Source organism: Chelonia mydas, chromosome 4, assembly GCF_015237465.2.
Source record: "Chelonia mydas isolate rCheMyd1 chromosome 4, rCheMyd1.pri.v2, whole genome shotgun sequence".
Lineage (NCBI taxonomy): Eukaryota > Metazoa > Chordata > Testudines > Cheloniidae > Chelonia > Chelonia mydas.
Window position 1 is genome coordinate 47,912,763 of NC_057852.1, and position 22,415 is coordinate 47,935,177.

The 22,415-nt window shown below is 39.5% G+C and overlaps 1 protein-coding gene across 1 annotated transcript in view; it reads left to right on the forward strand.

The window, feature by feature from the left end:
• PCDH10 (protocadherin 10) overlaps positions 1-10,821 on the forward strand; it is a 68,267-nt gene extending 57,446 nt beyond the window's left edge. Inside the window, exons 5-6 of the mRNA XM_043545642.1 lie at positions 3,176-3,220; positions 10,445-10,821. Coding sequence (XP_043401577.1) covers positions 3,176-3,219 — 44 coding nt within the window. The 3' untranslated portion in view covers position 3,220; positions 10,445-10,821. The remainder of the gene's footprint in view (positions 1-3,175; positions 3,221-10,444) is intronic.
• Positions 10,822-22,415: the final 11,594 nt, after the last annotated feature.

Here is a 22,415-nt window from a genome sequence, read left to right on the forward strand (position 1 = left end):
AAATCACACCCCTTCTTTGTAGTCTAGATGTAGCCTTAGAGTGAGGGTGAGATTTCATCCTTAGTGTTAAAATACTTAAAAACAAAACAAACAAACAAAAAAACACCCAACCAACCCTTGCTGGTAACCATTATTTTAAAATGATTCCCAACAGCATCTAGAATTTTAGATCAACAATGCAAAAATCAAATAGTTACCATAGTTCATTATTAGCTTGGAACAAAACAGAGCAGTGATTATTCCTCTAATTGTCCTTAAAGTCATTATTACATATGCAAGTACAATTTTCTACTCTCCAGAGCCTTTCCCTCATTACACTGTGTGATTCACCAAATTACACTACTGTGATTAGTCCCTGAAACCAGTGTCCAAGTGGTATCAGGCAAGTACTGGGCTCCTTTTGCTGAGGTCAATTTAATTACATTGTGCATGACAGAAACCAGGCCAGTTGAGTACTGCCTTTGCCACCAGCAATTGACACCTGAGTGTTAATGAGCTGGTAATTAAGAGCTGGCACAGACAGGCACATTTAAGTGTTTAGGACTGGGATTACATATGTTGTAATGCTTCTGTGCTAAAAGCCAGTTCTCCTTTTCTAGAATATACAACATTTTTGAAATATAAACATACTAAGGCAATTCCAAATAAGAAGCAAGAAATGCTTATATAATACCAGGAATGAATGGTAGCTCTTTACACTTTATGAAAAACAACATCTCTTCTTACTTACTGAGCATTTGATTTTAATGTCCTTTAACCAACACGTTTGTTCAAATTTGGATTGATTATGTTCTGTTTTTTGTTTTCTTCAAGATTGTTTAAAGGAGCCCTTCTCCAGTAGCAGGGCTTTTGAGCTGTGCTCCGGCTCCACTCCAGCTCCAGGCAAAAACCTGCAGCTCCACTGCTCCGTGCCCAAACTCCGGGCTCCGCTCCAAAACCCTGTCCAGTAGTCCAGAGTCCCAGCCAATCTGTTTTGCTATTGTTAATCCAAAGTCTTTTCTCTCTGCATTCCCACAGCCATAGCTCCACTCCTCTACAGAATGATCAGACAGCTCCTTATCTCATACTGTCCAAATCACAAGTTCTCCAAATCCTTGGTTTCTAAGCTCCCACTCTGCCACTTGCAATGGTAAGAAAATGTCTGTCTCCTGGGAGCTGTGGCCCCACCCCTGGGAGCAGTGTTGGGGTGGCTCGTGCCTCAGAAACTGCCCCCACATGAGGGAATAGGCTGCTGGTTCTGGAGACTTGTAGAGAACTGGTAGAGTCCTCGTTACAGCTGCTAGCCTTAAAGCTGCTGTTCAGGGGACAAATGTGAGGAGTCTTTGTTTACTGTCTGTATATAATAATATACTCAGTTTGCATGTGTTTCTTACCTCGGAAAGACTGCCCTCCGTGGCTGCAATAGTTCAGACCCACTCAATTATGCATGCTCAAGCTGCCCCCGTTGGCCACCAGCTACAGAGGATACAGGCTGGGATTTTCTAAGGAGCCTAAGGGAAATTTGGGAGTTGGGTGCCTAAATCCTTTAAGCTACTTTGGAAACCCCAGATATAAGTCCTATTAGAACTTAAGGAGGGAAAGAGAGAGAAGATGGTCATGATTTTATTGTGCTATTTGGTGTATTTCTTAATGTCCCAGCTCTTAGTATCCTGCATATATGTAAGAATCTCAGCTCATTTACACACACAACATACACAAAAAAGGAAGTTTCTAACTGTCAGACTGTCATCATTACAGAGAGAAGCCTGAGAACATGCCCCTAAAGTTTCAAAAGATGCTTTAAAAACAATCCCAAGCATATTTTTGTAAATCTCATGGTTTTGAGAGGGTTGACTATTTTTGAAGGCTTGGGGTTGGCAATACTACAAATCAATTTATTTTTTCCTGGGTGTCCCCTAGTTTCATGATAATATTTGTGACTACATTTATGTAAGTCAACTGTTGGAATAACAGGACTTTGGTATTTCCAATGGGATCAGGACATCTGTAAAAGCAAGTTACTGTGAAGAAGTCTCAATAAATAAAATAAAGAATTACACATCTATTAGAAAAGAGCCTTTACCTCTTGCTCTAGTTGTTCCTTGATAATTCCTAAATAAGCAATAATGAAATAAACTACTCCTTCCACAACCAATAATACACTGGTAGAAAAATTAAAATCAAAACCAAAACCCACCCACTCTTTCTCAAAGTAGCAGTGTTATATACCAAAGGGGTGAACTAGTTCCAAAGCTGAGAGGACCTTGTACCAGCTACATTTTGACACAATACTGATACAGAGCAGTAGCTTAGACAATTTTCCAGTGCCTTTACAAACCCACAGATTGTTCACATCAGATGAAAAATGTATTAACTTTACTGAATCTTAGTTATGGGATTTACCTCTAATTTTCTTCTTTGGAAGAGTTTGCTTTTTCTATTGAACCTTCTGTAGGACAGATAGCCTTTTATATGCAGATTGGTATAATTATGCTTGGAAAATAGCTCTGAATTCCCAGTGGCTTAAACTGAGAACATGAAAGGGCAAATGTTATACTGAGCTGAAGGATATAGAAGTGGCACATTCATCAATCCAAAATAAGATATAGAAATGAACAGCTCTTTACACAGTGATGTCAGTTTTTGACAGATTATTGAAGGATCTTTGCAGCCACAGAGACTGTCTTGGGTAACATGAAAACTCTGCATAGGGATATCCATATCAGTTTGTATTTTTCTTTTTAAAGCTAAAAGGTGAGTAGATGTTAAGTAAAACAAGAGAAATATACCATGACAAAAGCTTTAACTCTCTTCCCTGAAGAATGACACCTGGCCCCTAGTGGTAAAACAGAAGGCGATCTGATGAAGGAATCATCTAGTCCAGCTGTCAAGCAAGGAATGGCACATCGAGAGTGGGCTTGCCATCTGGAGAAACAGATAGAGACTCCAGAGCCCAACCTCCATGTCCGTTGAGATCCAGATGACAGACAACTGGCTCCTCAGTGCAGGAGGGGAGATGGTAGTTCTACTGACAGATGTGTCAAGTTTCTGCTTAATGCAGCCAGACTTTTCCTTATCACATGGAAAGGGATAAAAGAAAAAAAAAAGAGTAAATTCTTGTCTGTTTGAAACCATAAAGTCAGGCATTATGGCTATTTGAATTAGCACAACTCAGTGTCATCATTCTTTTTTACAGAACTATTGCAAGATAAATGGAAGAGCCAACTTAAAAGCATTTAAGGTAATCAAGTGAGGTTTAAACACCACTCATAAACCTGTCTGCGTAAATGTTCACATAATGCATTGTTTTGTAATGTGAATGTATATACTTCAAAATATCTAACAGCATCTTAACTATAGAAATCCAACTCTCACCAAGTTAAAGAACATAAACGTGAATTTCACACGTTTGACACATTTTTGCTCTGATATCCATTAGAAAAGCATGTGGAAATAGCCACATCACAGAGCAAAAGCGTTACTCTAAATACAAAACATGTTTTGATGTAAATGTTAACCACATTTATTTATTGTAAGCTAGGACTCTATGGGCAAAATTTGGAGTCTGTGTCTTACTAGCTGAGGTGCGAGGAGCAAGGTGTAAATGGAGTCCTGGAGTCCCCCAGATTCAAAATCTCTCCTGAATGTGTCCCCTTCTCTCTCTCCCATTCGCAGATACCTTCAGCGGTGTGCAGTTGTTACACCTTCCCCTAGGGTGGTGCAGCATGCTTTCCTCTCTCAACCAGCCATCTCTGTTGTCCAGGGATAAGGAAAAAAGGGAGGTGGCAGTAGAGCCACATCCTTGCCTGCCCTCTTTAGGGTAGCGTGTGACTCAGAGGAATCCACTAGAAAGGATTCATAGTAGCAGTAGTGTTAGTCTGTATCACAAAAAGTTCCCCCCTCCTGCTGGTAATAGCTCACCCTACCTGATCACTCTTGTTACAGTGTGTATGATAACACCCATTGTTTCATGTTCTCTGTGTATATAAAATCTCCCCACTGTATTTTCCACTGCATGCATCCGATGAAGTGCGCTGTAGCTCACAAAAGCTTATGCTCACATAAATTTGTTAGTCTCTAAGGTGCCACAAGTCCTCCTTTTTTTTTTTCACTAGAAAGGAGTTCCTGTGCTTGCAGGAGGATAGGGACTGCAGTTGTGATTAGTCCATGTGCAGGGGTCATGTGTTCTCTCTACTCAAAAATCTGTGAAAGATCTAGTCCCAAACACTTTCACTATCTGCTTTCCTTTTCTCCTAAAACAATGCTCTCATCTTCCCTTCCCATTATTTACTATTACCTCTCCCTTGATGTGCCACTCACCCACTACAATCAATTGCCATTATTTGCTGAATTATCTGTGTAAGAGCCTCAATCTAAGAAAGTGCTTAAACACGTGCTTAATTTACAGCACATGAAGTTCCATTAACTTCAAAAGGACTGCTCCTGTGATGTATTGTGGGATCCAGGGCACAGTTAGGGGTCAGTATTGTCTTCCTTGCTCTTAGAAAGATAGATTGTGTCTCTATGGCCGAGTGCTGAAATGAGAGTGGCAAAGAGGGGCAAATGGTGCATGTATATCTGGTCATTTTATGAACTTTTTCATGGCACAAAGATGCATTACAATTGTGCTACTAATACTTTATTTAAAAGATTCACGCAAATTCTTCCATGAATGAAAATGTAGAGGGACCTTTTATATGTAAAAACTTCTCATCTGTATTTTTAATAGTTACATTATGTGCATAAATCTTCAATTTTTATTTAAAACCTATTGTTTATAGAAATGTTCTCTTTTTTCCATTTGAATTTGCCCAGAAAACATCTGCATTCTAAACATCTGAAATGTTTGTACATTTTTGTTTTATTTAAGACATTGGGTCCTACAAAGTATTAACGGATCTTGTCCCCCCCACCCAAAAAAAAAAAACAAACACCACCTGTTCTGTTTGTATTTCAGTAGTGCTCAGGGTAAGTCTACAGGACAATTAAAAACCTGTGGCTGGCCTGTGCCAGCTTACTGGCACTTGCAGGACTTGAGATAAGGGGCTGTTTACTTGCTGTATAGACGTTCAGGCTTGGGCTGGAGCCTGAGCTCTGGGACAATCCCCCCTCATGGGTGCCTGATTGCAGTGTAAATTTATCCTTAGAGGCCTCAAGTGATATCAGAAAACTATTGTGCGAAATGGTGTACAAACACTTTTAGCCCAGTGGTCGGAGCACTCACCTGGGAGTGGGAGACCCAGGTTTGATTTTTCCTTCTCTGGCAGACAGGGAGAAACAATTTGAACAGGGTTCTCCTGCCTCTGAGATAGATGCTCAAACCACTGACCTCTGACTCACTGGGCTAAGAGTTATGATGGCCTCCTTGTCTAGTCAGATTTTGAATGGGACTCAGTCTGCTAGGCAAGCTAAGAAGCTGCCTATCAGATCAGGTCCTGCACTTCACTCAGGCAGATGAATATCTTTCTTCCCCTAGTTTGTGTATTGCTCTGGGGCTTAGTCAGCAGGTAGGCTGGGTGCCTAGAGGAAAGCAACAATGTGTGTGCCCCAGTCTAAAACCTACGGAACTTTTAAGCAGAAAGCTAGGCACCTTGGAGGTTCTGCAGCAGCCAAGAAGGAGTTTTGTGAATCACAGTTGTACCACACATAGGGAGTTGAGGTGCCTAAATTGCTCTGTTAATTTCACCCTCAAACCCTAAATAGTAACATCCTGTCTCTTCACACAAGTTTCAAGAATAAAAGGAATGAAGGATTGTAACTGACAGACTTAGAGCTATGTAGCAGAGACATATTCTGGATCATTACTTTGGATACATTTCGCCTAAGGCTCTGAAGGAGGATTTTGACCTAAGTGCCATTTTTATCCAATAAACAGAAACCAGACTCCCTACTCTCCTTATTGATATTAGTCTAAAAATAGAGACATAATGAATAATTGAATAGCTGTAATGAAAAAAAATAACTACTTTGGATGCAACACTTGCTGAATCTTGAAATTATTTATGTATATTGATGAGGTGTGGTTCCCCCCACCCCAGGTTGACAACTGGCGTTTCACATGAGTAAGGATCTTGGGATCTCGCCCTGTAATTTTTGTTATGGGTGGACCAAATCCAGAGGTTCTTTCTCCATTTTTGTTGTTTTTCCCCTCACTCCTAAAATCAGGTTAATTTAAAATTTAATTTGACTTTAAATGGGAGCTGGGCACCTAATTTCAGTTTGTGCCGTTGAAAATCACCTCCATACATCAGTGGACTTCATCTGATCTATGAATGAGTAAAAACAGAGTAGAAATGCAGTAAAACATTGAGGCTTTGGTTTGGTGACAGGGAGATAAATTTATTATTTTTTTCTCTAGGTAATATTTTTGTTTACTATTTTCCATTGTGTCAGGAGATTTTGTTAAGATTTTTGATAATTACAGGAATTTTAATAAATGGTGCATATTAAAAAAAACCCAGAAGTAAATATTTTATAAGTATTTTAAACAGCATCTTTTTAAACACCTATAAAGTATTTACATTATTCCATATTTTTTGCAGAGACAGACTTTGGGTATATGGGACTGAGATAATACATAATAGTACTGTTATGAACAGATAAAAGTGCTACAGTGATCTATATGATTCATAGGAGAGTGCCACCAATATTTCTCTCTCTGTGATGGGGATGATTATTCCACACAGGTGATGAAAGGGTTAATGCCTACACTGCAATTAGACCCTCCGCCCCCCCTGGTACCAGCTGACTTGGGATCCCAGAGCTTGGGCTAAAGCACTGTTTAATTGCTCAGGCTTGGGCTGGAGCTCAGGATCTAGGACTCTGCAATGATGATGAGGTACCCAGATTTGCACACAATATTCAAGATGCGGGCATATCACGGATTTATAGAGGTATTATGATATTTTCTGTCTTCTTGTCTCTCCCTTTCCTAATGGTTCCTAACATTCTGATAGCTTTTTTGACTGCTGCTACCATTGAGCAGATGTTTTCAGATTGATTGATTTATTTAATCACTGCAGCCTGATCCAACAAGGAATTTAAGACTATGCCTAATTTAATTTATATTGGCAGTCCTGATATAAATGGGATTACTTGTAGATTTAAAGTTAGACACCTGCTTAAGTACCTTGTTGAAGTGGGACCTATAGGCCCTAGTATTTAGATTACTTATCCATAGCTAAATTCTAACTCTCCTTTCACCACTCTGTAATCCAAGATCCATAATTCATCACTCATTGCTACCAGTATATCACCCATGTAGTCCATTTCTCTTTATTTTGGCTTGCAAGAGAAAGTGTTATGGCTGTCTCCACTTCTGTGACTTGTAAGGCTTGGTTAGTGAAGGCTGACAACTGAAGAATAATCACTGGTTTCCAGCTTCATGCCTCATATCTATAAGGATGGCATGCTATATTTTGGGGTAAATCATGACCTTTTCTTTTAAATGTCCTTTGTGGTAACTAGGAGTCAAATTCTAGTCCTAATGAAGTCAGTGACAACACTTTGATTTCAATGGGATGAAGATTTGGCCCCATGCTCTCTCCAGACCCAGGCTAATTGAGACACGTGCCTTCTCTCTTAAGAGAGACCAGTGATAAGAAAATAGCATGTGCTTATGCAGGAGAGATCTATGGCAAATAAAAATCAGAAGTTGAGTTTAGAGCTCATCTGAATTTCTTTCATGCATGAAAATATGACATTTTGGCCAAAAAGTTAGATTTGGGTATCTGACATGGTGCCTCCGGTTATTCTCCACAATAAGCCGGGTACCCTGGTCAGACTGCATCTCCTGTGAATGATGCATGACAGCCTCAGTCCCTTCCCTCCCCCCACCTGTCATGAGGGAAGGAAGGTGCTACTGTCACAGTTTCAGGGTAACTACACCTGTATTCCCCTTCTGTGGTCCCTTGAGGGTGCCCACTAAAAGGTTTCTGGCTGCTGGCTGTCACCTCTTGGGCAGAAACATGTGTCTCACTCTCTCCTGTCTGGAGGTTTTAAGGCTGCACAGTTCCCTGCCTACCTTGTGATATTCCCAGCAGCCAGACTGCCTACAAAGCCAGTGTTTCTGTTTTGCCTTCTCTTCAGCAGCTATGACCATTGTATTGCCAGCAGTTATAAGTTACCATACAGCTGCTTCTAAGCAAGCATTCTTATTCTAACAGTAAAAGCATTTAAACAATAATAAAACCTACACACATGTTAAAGGTGATCAGAGGTCACCCCCAGCTCCAATCTAGGGCTCTGGTAGATGTCAGTCCTTCAAAATCCACATTCCCCGCCCCACTTGGTTAAGTTCATATCCATCTTGGATGCACAATCAGAACAAAGACTGGACAGATAAACTGTTTCTTTATACAAGTTGGGTCTTTGATATTGACAGTGACATTTTCCTCAGGTCATATCAACAAAAGGCTGAGTTTTTTGTATAACAGAGGTGAGTAATTTGTATTAATTTCTCCCGAGGGATTCCCCAATAAATCCACTTAACACTTTTTATCCCAAAAGTACGACACGTTTTCAGTATAATCTCTTGAACTCCCAGGTCTTACATTAGTCACATCTCCCACCTAAATGGGTTACATCCAATCCTGGCCGACAATAATACATAAAATTAATACAGTGTCTTTTTGGGATACATTAGGAAATTGCCATATCTGTCATAGCTATGTCATGGGAGTTCCATAGCCACAATGAATTCACATCCTTTGAGTCTCTGGACAGTACCATGTTCACCCACTTCCCAAGAACTGGCTGCATTGTTAACTCTGTTGAAATGCTGCTACTGGTTCTATGATAGTGGCTGCATGAAGTTTACTCCTTCAGTGAAATTCTGAGGTTCCACAGATCCAAAGCTAGAAATTCTCATCTAACTTTCTATTGATCAGATGAGGGCATCCCACAGATCATAGCAATGACCTAATTCCTCCTAATGCATTCCCGAGCATGACATCATTTTTGGAGCGGTGTGAATGTATTGTACTATTTATATGATGCTGCATATGTACTGACAGGAGGATCCCTCATCTATTCTGTCTATATTGCAGTGAAGCACAGCCTCTACCTAGAACTTCACCTGACTTCCTTATAGACTTAGAGAAACAGTACACAGCGAAAGTGAACTACAGTTCTATTATTCATACTCACCTTCTTCTCATGATCGTCTTCAGCTATGCTTCAAGTATCACATGGACAGATCTGTACAGAAAGTCTTTCTGTAGTCCAGACATGCCATCTGAGTGCTTTAGAAGTCTTTCTGAATCTTCCTCTACTGGATCCTTCTCTCATGTTTTGTCATCTTTCTTTTAGAAGAAGAAACAAACTTTTAGTGCTTACTATTTCCCATTAAAAATGGCTTTTTTGGGGAAAAAAAAAAAGGCAAGAAGCAAATGTTCATGAAATACAAATTGCAGCTGAATCTTTAGAGCTAAAACAAATGGGTACATGCAATCTGTACCTTTATAAACAGTTAGCCCAGACAAGAAGTGGATGATTTAACTAAAATGTAGTTTCGAGTTCACTAATTATGTATGCATCTCACTAGATATTAAAGGAGACTGTCAATAACTAGTTACATGTGTAAAAAGAAAAGGAGTGCTTGTGGCACCTTAGAGACTAACAAATTTATTTGAGCATAAGCTTTCGTGAGCTACAGCCGAAAGCTTATGCTCAAATAAATTTGTTAGTCTCTAAGGTGCCACAAGTACTCCTTTTCTTTTTGCAGATACAGACTTAACACGGCTGCTACTCTGAAACTAGTTACACGTGTGTGTCATTTTATCAAGAAACGTTATTTGCTTCTTCATTTAGAAATAATGTACAAAACAAATAGATCTAGTTTCTCTTTTTTTATGTGGTTGGCCCTGTTGTCCTAGTGAGGGGAGACCCTACTTATGGTCCTCTGTATCCTTGAAGTGTGATTCCAGATCCCCACCTCTTACATATCCCCTTACAGCATTATGCCATCCTTTCCTAGGACTTTCAGGACCTCATTTTGTGTTGCCCCACATTTTGTATGGTCACTACAATGGTAGTGGCATGATTCATAACTGTGTTACTTCAGTTTTACTGTTGTGTAACAATTGACTTCAAAACTGGAGTGACAGTTGGAAATCATGCCTCTTAGCTACTGATTTTTTAAAAGTATTTATGTATTTGCAAGGCAGTGGCAAATAAGGCCTAATATTTGTAGTTCAATGTGGTTATCCATCCACCTACTCACCCACTTGTACAGCCACTAACTTGCCATCCAATGAGCCCAATTACTTTCAACTTTCTGGGGTTTTGTGAGTAAGTCATGGAGCGTTCTTAAATATAACAACACTGGGATTCAAGACTCTTTGGCAAAGACAACTCTGAAATTAGTAATCTTAAGGTTACAGCTGCTTAATCACTTGTTTTTTCAGATGTTCTCTCCTCTCATTTTTTCATTCTTAATAGTATTATTACACTTCTTTTTTTTCAGAGAGAAGACCAAGTTCCAGGACTGCAAAGTTCTAGGGCAAAGCATGTATCAGTCTGCTGAAAGAAACAGTGTCCCCCGCCATGTTGTACTGTCTCACAGAACATTCTGAAATTGTTTGATCAAAGTAACTGCACTTCAAAAGCAGTCTGCAATGCAACCTCTTCTTTAAAAAAGCAGCTGCTTGTAAAGCGGCTTCTATGTGGACTAATTTAAAAATGCCTAATCACTTTGAGAAACATGGCTTTCACTAAAATTACCTTGCCTGAAAAAAGCCTTCCCCCACTAATTCAGAAGCTCAGACAGAAACTAAATGGCACTTCTAGAGAACTATACAAATGATTTAATAATTACAGCACTTTTATATCTTTTGACTGTTCAGAGCATTCTGTTTTAGACTTGGGTTTTGGATGCTGTACCAAGGCTGCATGAAAACTTCCCCTGTACACCATTATTTACAAAAAATGTATAACCATGCCTCTCTAATGGATGCTGGCTGCATGCATTACAAAAGGAACATTCACTCACTAAATCTAAATAAAATGGCATTTTGCCATTATCCAAGGACTTATTTTTGAAAATCTGTGCCATCGTGCCTAAAACCCGACCTGGAGTCTAAGAAGGCATTTTAGTCTCCATATCCATTCATTCCTTGCCCTCTCTGCTGAAATTGCTAACAAGGGAGCCAATTAGTGCCATGTGTAGTATGAACACCACTATGCTAGAAAGTAGACTGAGACTGCTAAACCCATTTCATAATAGGTCACCAAACAGTGGTCAGACAATTATTTCCATCACTCCTTACTGGAGCCAGATTTGAACTAATGACCTAGAGGAGACATATGCTGCACTACTGATCCCCCAAGCCATTTTGTATGTCTTGAAATCATTATAAAATAGTTGAGTAAAAGGTTTGTTATGGAGAATGAGTGTCACCAACCCTAATTCAAATGTCAGTGTTAGGCTGGCTCAAATCTTCCCTGCACCTAGACTGCCCTGTTTATCTAGTCCCCTGTAATAGCTTGCCTTTTCTTCCTGGATAGTTCACCAACAATTCACGCGTAATAAAGCTAAAAAAGCTCATTATTTTAAAACTCTTTCCACCTCCTCCATTCCTTATTGCTGTTGACAGCACCATCATTCTCCCTGTCACCTGGCTGACAACCTGGAGATCATCTTTGACAGTAGTCCTGGTGGTGGCTCAATTCTCCTGCATGGTGAAAGAACTTGAACGTTAGCTCCACATAGCCAGTGACCCGGGAATTGTTATCCGTTCCCTTACCAAACCTCAAAATACACCTGTTCAGGGTAACAGGAACCCTGTAAAGCTCTGCTCAGCAGCACACAGGGATGTGGCTTTCCTGGGGCTCACTCTAGTCCCTAGTCCTGCCCACTTCTGGAGAGATGAACTGCATCAGTTTAGTGAATTTGGAGCCTCTAAAATCATTCACTGAATTTTAAGACTACCCAAAGTCAATAGGACTACATAGAAATTTGCAATGGGTTAGTGGCCTTCACATAGGAACGTATACACAGACATGAATATTTTCAGTACGCAGAGTTTCTTTGTAGTTGTTCTGTTGAGAAGACAAATCAACTATGGTATTCACCCTCAAAACCAGGAGATGTCCCAAGATGTATACAGCTCCTGGGACACCAATAGGGGCCAAGAATATCCAAACAGCTTCTTGAGCAACTGCTCTTCCAGTTCCCATAGTACCCTGGTTCCTTCAGGAATCATGTTGCCATGCCATATCTGCCTATGGTTGCCTCAAATGCTCCAACAAGGCAAGGGAGATCACTGTATGAAAAGGCTACTAGCAGTAACTTGTGTTGCCTAGTTCATGGGGTTTTAGGAGATGTTGCCTTGAAAACTCCCCCTTTTCCAAGCCTGTTCCTTGTGTCTGTCCACACCTCCATGGTGTACCTGTGGAAGGGTTTCTATGGTACTGGAGAATAGCTGACAATCTCTTGAAGCCAATACGATCATCCTGATTTATTTCACATCCCCACACCTGGTGAAACCGAACTGATTTCTATGTACACACATTGGGGGATGGGGGAAGAGGGGTGGTTAACTATTGCTCCTGATCTTCATAAACAGTGCATTATAATTAGACACACCGGAGCATTAGGGGAAGGTCTAAACAAGATCACTAACCCATAGATTGCTAACATTTCCCCTTCTTTCCCTTTCTCTTTTCCCTCTAGTTCATAAAACTGGGGTTTGGGGGGAGAGGGAAAGGAGGAGTGAAGAAACGTATTTGGGTATTGATCCTGCTCTAAACCAGTAAATCTACAAGGAGTAATGGAGAAAACACTTGCAGCATCTTTCTTTTCCTGGCTGGCATTTATGTTTATTTTCACTGGGATGAGGTTCTGAAGGAAATACAATTGCCTTCTGAGAAAGTTACTCAGTGCCCCTTGCATAGCTGAAAGAGCTATTTAAAGGTCAAATGAGATCTTCTTTAACTGTTCCCCTGCCCATCCAAGATATTCTTTCTAAACAAGAATGAAAATTAAGTTACAAGGTATAAAGATTCATGAATGAACTTTATAAAAGCTCTTTAGTGCATTTGATTATGGTGAAAGGTGCCAGACTGACAGTTCTTGTAGAGACTCAAGCCACTATTTATCCATGCAACATGTGCAGCATGCACACCATGCGTTTACTACAGTGTCCTGCCAATGTGCCTGAACCCTGACTGCAAGGTGACTAGGGATGAGAAGGTAATACAATTTTTATATCATTAAATCCCTGAAGTATGTGCTGAGATTCACAAAAAATGGTTGACAGTCATTGTCAAAGGTAATTATTTCTGTGATATGAAAACATATCCACTAAAAACTGCACCTCTTTATTTCACATAGATAATTGAACTGCCATCAGTTTATAACATCTTTCTATTTGACCCAACTTAATTTTGACAAGTGATGTAAACAGTGAAAGGAGCCACATTTTTACCAGTGATCCCAGTCATCTAGTGTCAAGCAACGTATTTTCACATGCATGTGTTTAGTCATTATTCATTGGAAACCCGTAATGGTCTCTGCCATGAGGAATTTACAGTCTAATTTAGACTATAAGCAACTTCTGAGTATAACAAACACATGAAGGGGATGGGGAGAAACGATGAGTAACAATGACCGCAAACATTTGGTTATCTAGACTGTGCACAGCAATACGATTGGGTCAACTAAATGAAAACTTATTTCCCTCTCAAATTCCATTGCATCTTTTAGAAGTCCATAGACATCCTGTACACTTTCCTGTACACTTTCTGCCCTGAATATTTGTTTTTATATATTACTCAGCCTTTTGTTTTGATTAACAAACTTATAATTTTGTGCAATTTGAAGTATGATTTGGTTGAATATATAATTTTACATGTTTTGAGCCTGGTGTGTTTGCCAGTTTTAAAGATTATCAGTTTTTTATTTCACATAAATAGGATTTAAAAAAAAAAAGACTTTCCAGTTTTGAAAGTACATTAATTGCATACTCCAAACTAGAATGAAACTAGAATATAATATTATGGTGTCAGTATATTGTAAGAAGTGTTACATAGTAGAAACAAGAACAACAACAACAAAAATTCTTCTAAAGAATTTATCTTGAGGATTGTGTTGAATGTTAATATAGTTTAACAAATATTTCCCACAGCAAACAAATTGCATCACTTTTCAAAAAAGTTTTAATTATTTAATAAACAAAATTAAGTTAGCTCTTAACACAGAAGGGGGAGGGGAATCACAAAGGAGGGATGATATTTAATGAACAGAAGTTGAATAATTATTAAACACCAGAAAAGGACCTATGTAGCTAGATTAAAGACAGGTGACCTTTTTAGAGTTTAGTTAACCTTTTGGTCATTTGAGAATCATCAAATATGAAGATAAAGGTCAGACTAGAGCTCAGACTTCATGTATTTTCTTTTCCCATCTAGGAATAAATGCCTCTTTGATCTGATCCCATTCCCATCACGATTGGCCAGAGTTCTGCTATTCAGTTCAAAGGGAGCAGGAGCAGCTCCATGTTTTCAAACATCTATTATTTCATCCATGTCATAAAGATAGCAATGTTAAAACTACAATTCTCTTGTTCTGAATAACTGGCCTATAATCTGTAAATCTACAGGAAGATACCGTTAAAGTTTGTGAACTAGATTGGCTTGTAGAAAGAGGCAGAGCTGTATTAAAGTCAATGGAGTTATGCTGACTCACACCAAGTGAGCATCTGGCCTACCAATCTTCATTTAAAAAAAAAAAAGAAACAACCTGGCACCAAGAAACTCAAGGTCACAAGATATAAGGCTGTAAACTGCCTGATTTAGAGGAGGAATCTGAATCCATATTTTTGTCCTCCCAGGGAAATGCCTTAATCTCTAGGCTACAGTTCTTACTCTTTTGGTCCCAATGAATATGTAGATATTTAAACAAAGTGGAACAGCTTCAACAGGAGAGATTGAAAGCAACCCACCACAAAATAATCTATATGCTGGAAGCTAGGGCACTAGTTTTTCAGCGGGGAGATCAGAATTCAAGTCTTATTCCAGCATGGGGATTCAAACCTGCACCTCAGGCATGGGCCTAGCCACTGGGCTGAGTGTTATAAAGGGAACTCTTTCCTGGCTCAAAACAGATGATTCCAACTTGCTGACAAACTCCAAACATTTTTGAAAATGAACCAAATATTTTTTCTGACTTTGCAGTTTGTTTGATGACCTGAAAAAAATTAATTATCCCCCAGCTCTTCTCCTGCAACCCTTTGTGATGACTATGTTGTATCTGCTTTATGTACAAGTATGATGGGTTACGAGATTTGTGGTCCATTAAAATGTTCAGTTTCAGTTAGAAAAATCTGCCATTAGGAGATAATCCTTGAGCTCAACTAGCAGAGCAGCAAGATGGGAAGACATGTATGAAATAGGGATGGAATTCTCTTCCCAAGTTACAGAGTGGCTTTGTAGCTGTTCTGCAGAGTCTACCCCAGCTCATAGTCCTCTTTGGGTCCTTATCATCCTCCACTCTTGGGTCCTCCCATTCTCTCCCTTATGTCATTCTCCATCTCCCTCCCCCCTCCACATTGGGAATTCAGAGTGGAGCTCCACCCATTACAGGAGAGGAATACCTGTGTGATCAGACCCACAGATACCTGCTGCCCTTTGCATATGGGGATGCACATTAGTTCTGCTCTGAGCGGGACCTTCACACCCAAGGATGAAGGGGCAGGAAGTATCTCTTCTATCCCAACAAAAGAATCTGGCCTCAGAATTGTCAATGACATTCTCAGTCCGTGAATAGTCATGTATTGTCCATGAATTAGATGTACTATAAATGCAAACTGTGGGATGTTTACTCACCTCTGGCTTTCATTTATTTCTAGATATTTAACTTAAACACTAGAGACTTTAGGCTAATTGTTCACTTAGCTTTTCAAAACACTGCCTGTGTGCAGTCCAGGGTTTCTGTGTAGCAAGTAGTTGAAACAATTTCAAGTCTGACTTTAATTCTGAATGTCCTTGTTTTTACCAGGTAAAGGCCCTGCTTCAGTAAGGTACTCTAAGCACACAATAGTCCCTTGGACTGTCTATTCATGGATTTAAAGTTATGTGCCTAGGTTCCTTGCTGAGTGGGTCAAAGTGTCCGCTTCATCATCATTATGTCCCTCAGCATATGAACTGGAAATAAAATGACTCCACAAACATCACAGGACTCCAGCTTTTTTCCTTAGTTCAACCATTAACTAGGGGCAATCAGAAAGAAATAGCCATCTGGACTCATCCAGGTTGAGCACTGATAGCATTGTATTATAACTGGGCAACAAAGCGCTCAGAGAATTGTGCTGCAATGCACAATGCCAGCTATCCAGTTATCAATTTTAATCAGACCATTCACAATTCCTTTAAGTTCCCCTTCCTCCATGTCATGGTATGGTATGAACACAGTTTTCTTTCACACTTTTACTACCCAAAAGTATGCTTTTGAGATTTGGAAAAGCATTGACTGAGATTAGATGCCAATCCCAGGAAAGGCAATAGAGGAAACATTAAACAGGAACATATGCCATTATAGTTGTCAGAATTCTCCATAGAAAAGATGGCAAGGATTCCTATAGAAGATTATTTTGTCACAAAGAGAAGAAATAGGAAGGGTGGGGAGAACCAAGAATACTGCATTATGACTAGAGTTGCAATACTATAAGAGGGAGCCTACATGGAAACAGGATCCCTTTCTCATTCACTTTGGGAGTGGGTAGCAGAGGCCTTTTTCACTTCTGCTACTGGAAGCTATATCCATGTGTTTTAGTGAAGGCTCTTTGAAAGGACATAATTGTTGCCAGAAGGAAGCTGTTTTGAAATCAGGAATTTCTCTTCACCCATCCTCTCTGAGGAATTGGAAGTTATTCTTCTTCTCCCCTTCCCTCCCCCCTCCTATAGTTAGCTCAAGAAGAGAAGGTGAGGAAGTGATAATACTTTTGGAAGGCAGCACTTAATATGTACCATTGACTTCTGGTTACTTAATATCAACAGGATTACCCCAGTGGAACTGTTGAGGGTGGAGTTAGATTGTAGTTGTATGGAGCTTTTCTCCAATAGTCCAGCATGAGTAGATGGGCTGAGGCCTGGGGAGCTCCTTAGAAGCAAGTGATGACAGAAACCCTCCACCGCAGACATCAGCCACTCCACAATAATGACTTCAGCTTTTTGCAGTAGTAGGTTTTGCTGCATTAGAACCATCTCTCCTTGGAAAGTTTCTCAAGCCCTCCCCCATTTTATGCTTCTGTGTGATATGAAGAGCAGACCAAATTGCAGACTCTGCTTGCTTCCTTGCGCAACTGAACTGCACTGGTTCGGTGTGCGTGTGTGATGGCCTCTGCATTTGAGGAAGTGGGGCCAGGACTTTCCCCTAAAAGCAGTGAAGCTTTATTATGGGCCTGATCCAAAGCCCACTGAAGTCTCCTTTGAGAAACTCCATCATGAGTTTCACAGTAAGAGTTCATCATAAAAAAGACTTTATGACGAATGGAATGAACATAGTATTTTTATTATAGAAAACTAAGGCAAAAGTTAATGTAATTGGTTTAATCCTGCAATCATTGCTCAGGTTAGTAGCAGTCAGACCCTTATTGTTCCAAACAATGTGTAATAATGTAGTATGTATAGTCAGTATGATTTAACTTACTCTGTACTAGATGGATAGTACAAAGATTATTAAATATTAAATTAAATTATTAAATATTAAATACAAAGATTGTATACAATAGGAAAGTTTGGAAGTGAAGCTACTCTGGTTAGAGTTAAATACATGTAAAAAGTGAACAGTTTAAAACATTTAATTTACAAGTTTTAGCTCAAGTTTATGGAGTAATATGGCCTGAAAATTAGTTCATTTTACTGCTTTTCTCTCCAATCAAAAAGCCTAATATTAATGTGCTGACTTTTTTCTTAATGTCTGGAGTGATTTAAATAAAATGTTGGTTAAAAAAAGCAGAATTGCATCTAGAAAATACTTTTATACCAGATTTCAGTCCAATCCAAATTAACATAAATGATTTATAAACCCCTCCAAAATGGAATTTATGATGAAAACACTGACAGACATTTAAATATATAGCAGTATTTCTCAGTGCAACTATAATATAAATGAGTGTACCACCTACATAATAACTTTAGCTCATTTATATAGGGTTCTTTTACAGTTATAGCCCAATTCTTACTCTTAGCAGTTTTTTTATGCTTTGTCTGTGCACTGTATTAGCTAGATTTGTTTGATGGCATAGTATGAATAAAAGACAGCTTTACATCTAGTCCATAAAATTGGCTTGACCTCTTTGTAAATATCATTGAGTCTAGCACAAAAACATTTCTACTGTTTTAAATCTGGTGGCGACTTTTCCTGGAATAGCTAAATTGAGAAGTAAATTGGACTCATTCTAATATATGGAAATGGGAAAGTCCATGGAAGAAAAGGAAGAACAATGTGTAATGATTTTTGCCTGTCACAGCTTGGCAAAAACTCAGACTTTATATTACATCAATATAGATGATAGAAGTTCGGTTATCTAAGAGATTAGAGCTTTGTAAAGATTAAAAAACCTAACACACTAACATGTGGGAGACCCAACAGACCAAAGTTGAAATACCAAGGACAAGAATTAATAAAATTAGTGTCTAAATTTTTCATGTAATATTTATTATTGTGTTACAGAAGTGCCTTGAGGCACAAATTGGAAATACAGGCATGAAGTACAAACTCAGTCCTTGCTTAGCTGTGCTTATGTGAACATTCCTTCGACTAATTTGTTTATAATATCAGGTAAAGAGTTTTCAGCAATTCAAATAAATTTAAGCGTGACAGTGTTTGCAGAATGTCAACACTTGTTATGTTTGTGTAGAATACTTCAAATTGGGACTTAAGCACATCATCATAAAGAAACGCTCTAATTACATTTTGTGCAACTAGGTTCTCATTAAGGCAGGCACAAAGGATCCAACAAGAACTGTGACAGAATTTTTCTGACTAGCTCTAAAAGTGGGGCTGTAGAAGTTGTGTAATAAAGAAAGTTTTTTGTTTAAAATTTTGCCTGAAATATCTCCCTTTGAAAGAACACAGGCTAAGGAACATAAATCTGACAAAATGTTTGACTGTATTAGACCTCTCAACTGAAACCCCCAGTTCATACACTCACAACATGCACAGAGACCTAATGCTCATTTCTCTTTCCTTTGGGGTTACCTAGAGAGCTGAGGTTTATGAGGATATAACTTTTTCCATATACACTGCACCCTGCAGTCAGTGTCAACATAACTCTCTATCAAAGACACATTAATTCCTACAAAATAAGTTATTATAGAACATAATTTAAAGTGAGGATAGTTGAAAATTGTTCTAATTTCATCTGGATGAAATGATTAACTATTGACTCTGCAGTAGCCGACGGTAATTTTTATGAAACTTACTTTGCGTGATCTTTATTCTTCAATGAAGATTGCTATGAAAATTTTTGACTGAGTTTGGCTTTCTTGAATTGTCAGTGTCTATAGAATGGAGAGTGAAATTCACAGTATGTCAAAATGACACTAACATAAGTATTGTATACATTACTTACGTTGCTCTTTGACAAAAAGCTTTCTCCAAGTGTTTAATTATATTGATTGGTGTATAACTGTAGTTAGATTTAGGTTTAATTATTAATGACAAAACAAATCAATAATGAATTATATTTCACATCTCCCATATGTATGGTGGGTGCTCCACAAAATACAAAAAGATGCCAGGTCAAATCCTCTGCTGTACTGTCTTTTCCAATTGTCTGATTCTGGGGTTGCCCAGCTATTGGGCCAGGGCCCAGAATAAAGGAGAGTAGTCTGTATGCTTCTCTTTTTATGCTGGTTGCCCATAGTCCCCAGGAGTAGTTCAGGAAATGGGATTGCCAAGGTGTGGTGCTCTAACTATATTCCCATTCCATAATGGTAGCTTGCAATACCTGAAGTTTCCCTGCACAAGGAATGCCTCAGACTGAGGCTTGGTAGGACAGCCTTAATGCAGGTTAGGATCCAGCCCACTGTTTCTACCTGAGAATGTGTACACTTAGGCTCAAATCCTGCAAAACCTTATGCACATCCTTAACTTTAAGCACTGTGAACAGTCTCACTGAAGTTAAGCATGTACATGCCTTTGTTTAAGACCACAGTCCTGCTGAATCCACAGGGTCTGTCCATCCAATTACAGAATAAGGGGCTTAAGTTTTAGATGGTGTATGCCAAGTGAGGGTGACAAAGAGCTGGTGAAGGGGTGAGTTAAGGGAGACTGATGGATATAGCAATATGAGTATACAGTTTAGGTTCTTGCACATCTTGGTGGCTTATTTAAGAAAATATTTTCAAATACAAAGTGAGGTGGATGGAGGATATTATTGATTCATGTATTTTGTGCATCCCGCAAGAGGTGAGTTTTCAGGAGTGATTTAGAAAAGATGAAAATTGCTTAATGGATAATGCTGAGAGTGTATGTTAAGATCAGTGTTAGCACTAAGTTTAAAGCCAACCATAGGCACTTCTAACTTACATCCCAGTTTTAAACTCAAATATTGATTATTTGAGGGAGGGGGGAAAATGTGAGTTTTGCCACATATTATAGAGTTTCCACTTTCCCTTTGACATGAGTAATTGCCAGCATGTATTGTCACATTATTGATTTCTTCAAATACTTCCCATATTCAAGGAAGGAAAGAATAAAGACTTTGTGTAATTTGAATGAGAGACATGTAGCACCATTTTCTTACTGAAGTTAAATGAAAGTCTGAGTCAGAAGGAGTGTAAGTAAAGGTCACTTACAGTCCCTTATAAGTTCCACTTTGATCCATCTCTCTCACTCAATCACTTCAGTGTTCTTGGAAGGTTAACTCTTTAGTTCTGGAAAATGCATGCAACCAGGCCATGAATACGTTGGAAATTGCTAGTGCTAAAGGATTATTAGTTAAGTCCTTTGCTCTTCCCACCTCTACCTGCAGAACAGAGCATGGGGAAGATCACCCCTATAAATTACTTTAGAAATGCCCTGATAACTGGTGGAGTTCTCTAGTCTTGTCCTTACCCTCTGTTAGACTTAGTTAACTGGCTTCTGCCAGACAGAGCTGCCACTAGGCTTCCCTGCTCAAGGGCTCAGTTATGCTCTCATTCAAGTTTATGGCAAATCTCTCACTTACTTCAATGGTGTGGGACCAGGCATAAAGAAAGGGGATTGAATAAGTGCAAGGAATAAGGCTTTTTGCTGTTTTACACTCTTGCCACTAGGAGCTGCTTTCACTGCTGATGAACAGCATAGCAGATGCCTTTTCCTCCCCTTTTTCCTTTGTAGTTGCTGCCTCACTCAGAGCAGCTGATTGAGGAGGCAGGGAAGAAGCAGAAATAGTGGCCTAGGAGAGGAGGTAGGATGCTGCTGATAAGGTGCCTGGGAGGAAGGGAGGCTCTGCCCAAGAGCCCTGCTAAACACTCTTTGGGACCTGCAGTAAGACCAGGAACAAATCCCAGAGTGTTAGCAGGGAAGAAATGACTTACAGGAAGTGGAAGGTAACTGAACTGGACAATATCAAAATATAGAAAAGCCTGCTTATAAGGTATTGGCAGCAGTGCCGCAGATTACCATGCACAAACAACATGTGAGTGCTAGAGCTGGTCAGAAAAATCTGACAGAACATTTTATCATCAGAGAACACTGATTTGTCAAAACCTAATTTTTTCACAAAGGTGGTTTGATTTCAGTAAAGGTGTAATGGAACTCAGTCCAGGTTCTGACATAAACCTATCTGGTTTCCTGTTAACTCACTGGCCTGGCTTGTTGTCAGCCCAACCTGTTAAGCTGAAAGAAAGCCAAAAGCTTGGAAGGTCTGAGGCACCTGGCTCCTCTTCAGCCTGCCATGAATGATGACAGGGAGCTGAGAGCCTGCCAGTCCAGGGAGCACTGCCATGCAAGCTCGCTGTGCCTTGGCTGCCAGGGTTTACAGGGCCCATAGATCCAGGGCTCCCTGCTAGGGAAACTGCCTCAGAACCAGGGCTCCACTCTCTTCCATGAAGACCCTCGAAATTTTTGGTTTTCATTCCACATTTGACTCATCCCAAATCTCAGAATATTGAAATCCTCCACAAAGTAGAATCACCTTTCTCCACCCAACTCGAAGAACTTCTTTCAGCTAATATGGTACCTGCTGTTTAATCACAGCATATAAGGAAGTACTATAGCTTAATAGTTTAGTAATTCTCTTAGTTCAAGTCTTGCTGACAAGAGTTGTCCCACTGACACACATGAATGTCTATTTGTGCAAGTAAAGAAGTACTTACTTACATCAGTGAGTGGGAGCTGGTGCCCCAGTGTGTCAGTACCCCCTTTTGGTCAGGCATGGTGCTGTGCAGAGTCTGCTCAGATCAGTGGGGCAGTCAGTCCACCTTTGTTGTCTGAGTCTTTATAGTCC